The sequence below is a fragment of the Schistocerca americana genome, chromosome 4, assembly GCF_021461395.2.
Source record: "Schistocerca americana isolate TAMUIC-IGC-003095 chromosome 4, iqSchAmer2.1, whole genome shotgun sequence".
Lineage (NCBI taxonomy): Eukaryota > Metazoa > Arthropoda > Insecta > Orthoptera > Acrididae > Schistocerca > Schistocerca americana.
Window position 1 is genome coordinate 221,195,534 of NC_060122.1, and position 5,214 is coordinate 221,200,747.

Here is a 5,214-nt window from a genome sequence, read left to right on the forward strand (position 1 = left end):
GCTGCGTCGTTCCTTTAGTTTCTGGTAAAATATTTTACACAATAGAGTAAAAGACACGTGACACTAGTGTAGTATTCTACATTACTTATTTAAGTGACTGATTTTCTGGTGTTAGACCAACAGCAGGTACAAAGATAAATATGTATGGTCAGTACATATTGCACGATATTACAGAACTGTCTGTTTTTCATTCATAAGGTGTATTTTATGTAGCTATGAAAGGAAAACATACAGTCTGAAAAGTTTGCAGATGGCTTCAGCACCTTTACTCACGGGTAGATATAAGCCAGGACTGTGTTCTAAAAGTTCCACTCTAAAGCCCTGAATCGTCCTAGCAGTAAGGATGGTAATGTCTACTAACACGAACATAACACTTCCAGATCTCAGGCATTACACAAACACAAGAAGATCGTTTCAGAACAAAAACAGTCTCTATTGCGAAATTATTTACTGTCGATGATGCGTTTCACCCTATTGGAACATCACTAGATGATGCCTCAAGAGGGTGAAACGCGTCACTGACATTAAATAATTTCGCAACCAAGATCGTTTTTGTCCTGAAACACTTTCAAAGCGGCTACCAAGATGGAAAGGGAAAATTTTTACAAGATGGTCGGTTAAAAGTCAGTTATGAAGTGTATGGATGGAGCGTGGTCTGGAAAATGTTTCTCACTCGAAGTCTCCACTGTGTAGCAAAGAATTTGCAGAACAAAGCAACAAGCTTGATTCTGTCATGTAGGAATTGAGATAGCTAATATTTTCACTGAGATGTGATAGGTCTCGCAGTTGCTAATGCCAGAAGTCCATCAACCTCTAAGAAATCGATTGTGTGCAAAAGAAAAAAAAAATTTAAAAATCAGCTTTAAAAATACCTGAGATCGGTTGGTTATTGGCACGTTTCAGTTTCGAAAATGTTAAACACTGCTGGCAGATGTTGCAGGCTTCTTAGCATGCTCCTAAAGTACAGCTGCCCTGATTTTCGGTGCAGATTGTATTTTTAAAGCATTTTGTGTTTGAGGCCTCTGCGTTAACATGATGAAAGTAATGACGTAAGAAAACCATGTCTCTTCATTAGTCTCGCCGGCGCTCTGCTATGATAATTCACACACAGTAATTTTTCTCGTTGCCACACAAAAATGAAGCAACATCAGAGTGGAGGCTTTGGCTTCCTGCAAACTGAGGACCTGCCCATGCTAGTCCACAAGCGCAAGGTGATCCTTGTAAGCGACCATATTTGCTAGCAGCTACTTTTATCTAGCTCTTATAATTATAAGATTCGTGGGAAGTGTTTTCTGTGCTCTGAACTGTGTGTTTCATTGTTGCAGGTAAGTCTACTAACTACAAGTGGAGGACGCTTCCGTTGGTAGCAGAGAGGTAAGTACCATTCCTCGAGCCACGGAGCAACTGAGGCCCGAGCCTGATGATGCAGTCTCCAGCGTCCGTGGTGGGTTTCGACGTCCATCTAACAAGGGGAGGCCGCCAATTGTGAAATTCAGATTCGATTCATACTGCGCATAATAAAAGCTCATGGCCAGAGGTGTAATGTGGCAAAGCACCAAGATGCACTTCTCAGCCGTTGTCGAGAAAATCGACAGTTAGAAGAAACCGTTGCGGTGAAATACTCTCTACGATTAATAATTGTCTACAGCGTCGTGGCGCAGCGGTAAGCGCACGGCTTCGTAATCCGAAGGTCGCCGGATCGAATCACGGACGAAACACGAGGGTAGTGTGTATAAACGGTTTTGAGAAAATGGCTAATTTGAGACAGACTCCTTTGACTTGCAGTGGACATACTAGACCAGTAGTGCATTTAGCTTTTAGTGATATAACGGAATGTGGATACTTTTTAATATCGGCTTGCAAAGATGGCAAGCCCATGCTACGCCAGGGAGACACAGGTGACTGGATTGGCGCATTTGAGGGTCATAAGGGTGCTGTTTGGGGTGTTGCACTAAACCCGCAGGCATCAAAAGCTGCCACAGGTGCAGCTGATTTCAATGCCAAGGTGTGGGATGCTGTTTCCGGTGAAGAGATTCATTCTTTTCAACATAATCATATCGTAAAGAGTGTTAATTTTTCTTCAGATAGTGAACTTTTTGTAACTGGTAGCAACGAAAAGCTTATCAGAGTCTTTGATCTCAACAAACCAGAAGCAACCCCTTCCACATTTGCTGGACACACTTCGGGAATCAGGCATGTGTTGTTCTTCAGGAATGACTCTCATCTTGTGAGCTGTGCTGACGATCGCTCTCTGAGAGTTTGGGACCGAACATCTGGACAGGAAGTACAGAAACTTGAATTCTCAGCCATTCCCAGTAGTCTGGAGGTGTCACGAGATGGTACAACTATTACTGTGACCCATGGGAATATAGTAAGCTTTTGGGATGCAAACAGCTTGGAGAAGATAAGAGAATTCACCGTCCCTACACAAGTAAATTCTGCATCGTTGCATCCTGATAAGACTATATTTGTTTGTGGTGGAGAAGACTTGAAAATGTATAAATTTGATTACACTACAGGAACTGAAATTGAATCCTTCAAAGGTCACTTTGGACCAGTTCACTGTGTGAGGTTCTCCCCTGATGGTGAGCTGTATGCTTCTGGTTCAGAGGATGGAACTTTACATTTGTGGCAGACAACTGTTGGCAAGACGTATGGCTTGTGGAAATGCATTGAGGGAACACTGGCAGAGCCAATTGCCCCACAAAAGCAGGAAGTTTCAGCCAGCTAGAATTGACTGCTATGGAAGTCTCGTATTTATTTGACTTTATAAATATGTATAAAAAGAATTATCTTCTGACAGCTGAATCTCTCTCGTGTTGTCATGATTTTCAGTGACTGAGGACACTTCGTATGATAGGGTTTCAAGGAAAATGGAGGAGGAGAAAGAAACTTACTGCTTCATTTCATGTTTCTCTGGGAGAGATGTGATTTTTTTTGGATGCATTCATGTGACAATTACCATGAACGAAGACACCACTTGTGGTAGTTCTGAATTGTTTAAACACTTTTTTTTTTTAAGTGAGTCACAAAATATTTAATGGCTCACCAAGTTTTACTTGTGCAATTTTAACCCAAGTCTTTAGAACTCCCTGCATTTAGAACTGTTACTTTCTTTGTGTAGTCAGTTCAGCTCCTATTAGAAATATTTAAGCATTTTTGTTATAAATTGTTTTGCTTTGTAGTAAATATTGATGTGTAGCTTTCTGGGAATCACAGTGAGGAAATGTATTCATCAGATCATTAAATCATTAACTAGTATGTACAAATGGCAGTATTTCCAATTTTGATAGATCTTAGCTATGGTAGTATATATTTTGCAGCTTACTCAATGTGCAGTAGTTTCAACTGTAGAGCCATGTTAGTAATTGAAAAACTTTGCTCCTGTGAATATAGTACCTTTACTCATGGAAATTTCAGATTATAGACTCATAAATTGTCCAGTTGTAAAAATATACATAAATGTGGTTTCATGGAGTATAAAATTTTATGATGATTTATTGACAATCTTTGCTTTGCTTTTTGTGTTGAAACCGTTATATTTTATGGCTTATGTTTTTATTTCTGATTCAGATGTAATTACCTTGGTAAGATTTCTCACAGTAATGTTTTATGGTTTAACCAGAGCAGTTCTAAATGAGTATTGTGGGCCGAATGTAGTAATTTTTCATTGTTGTGTAAAGCTAATTTTTAATTCATGATAAATAGGATAAGGGTATAGAAATAATTCTAGTATAATTGTGCATTTCAATAAATGTAAGTATTCATTGTAGGTGATGGTATATCTTTTTGTACATGTATGACTGTAAGTGGGACAGGTATGCCAAGTTCCTGGGGTCAATGCTAATTTGGAATCAGTTTCCACAGTGCATTTACTAGGGCCATGAATTAGAAATGTGGGAGGGGGCATACCAAATGAATATTTTTCTCGGGCTGTGTTCGTAAAAAGAACACATGGGGTATACGAAGTGGTTTGAGCATAGTGTATTTTATAACATTAATACTTTTTATACCATTAATAAATAGTAGCTTCCATTTTGTACAGTGTATTTATTGTGTGGAAGAACTAAGCCATTATAAGAGTATGTATGCCCTGTATATTATTGACTGTATGAAATTAATTATGTAAAAAGTTCATTGTAAAATGAAATAAATCTGTACATGTTTTGTTCATAAAAAAAAAAAATCTCGCGCCTTGCAATTTTTTTTTATTATTAGTTTTTTGTAATTCAAATATATATATATATATATAAAATTCCCGGCAATCAGTTGCAACAATTATGCATATAATAAGTTGTTGAAAGTCATTCGTCGTGGAAAAACTGGCGACTTCGAACATGATTATGTTTTCCGCAAACAAAGTTGTATTTCACAAATGTTATTAATTGTCTTCGTAATGTTTACACGTGTAGTTAACAGAAGACGTAGAAACGATATTCCGAAACGAATGCGTATAGTGTAAGTCAAACGTTCGAATTAGAGTAGAGATCCCACGATATATATATATATATATATATATATATATATATATATATATATATATATACTCCTGGAAATGGAAAAAAGAACACATTGACACCGGTGTGTCAGACCCACCATACTTGCTCCGGACACTGCGAGAGGGCTGTACAAGCAATGATCACACGCACGGCACAGCGGACACACCAGGAACCGCGGTGTTGGCCGTCGAATGGCGCTAGCTGCGCAGCATTTGTGCACCGCCGCCGTCAGTGTCAGCCAGTTTGCCGTGGCATACGGAGCTCCATCGCAGTCTTTAACACTGGTAGCATGCCGCGACAGCGTGGACGTGAACCGTATGTGCAGTTGCCGGACTTTGAGCGAGGGCGTATAGTGGGCATGCGGGAGGCCGGGTGGACGTACCGCCGAATTGCTCAACACGTGGGGCGTGAGGTCTCCACAGTACATCGATGTTGTCGCCAGTGGTCGGCGGAAGGTGCACGTGCCCGTCGACCTGGGACCGGACCGCAACGACGCACGGATGCACGCCAAGACCGTAGGATCCTACGCAGTGCCGTAGGGGACCGCACCGCCACTTCCCAGCAAATTAGGGACACTGTTGCTCCTGGGGTATCGGCGAGGACCATTCGCAACCGTCTCCATGAAGCTGGGCTACGGTTCTGCACACCGTTAGGCCGTCTTCCGCTCACGCCCCAACATCGTGCAGCCCGCCTCCAGTGGTGTCGCGACAGGCGT

The 5,214-nt window shown here is 40.9% G+C and overlaps 1 protein-coding gene across 1 annotated transcript; it reads left to right on the plus strand.

The window, feature by feature from the left end:
* Positions 1–1,711: 1,711 nt before the first annotated feature.
* On the plus strand, positions 1,712–4,176 carry LOC124612693 (serine-threonine kinase receptor-associated protein-like). The gene has a single exon (XM_047141036.1). The coding sequence runs from the start codon at positions 1,751–1,753 to the stop codon at positions 2,729–2,731; it is 981 nt and encodes a 326-aa protein (XP_046996992.1). The 5' UTR covers positions 1,712–1,750; the 3' UTR covers positions 2,732–4,176.
* Positions 4,177–5,214: the final 1,038 nt, after the last annotated feature.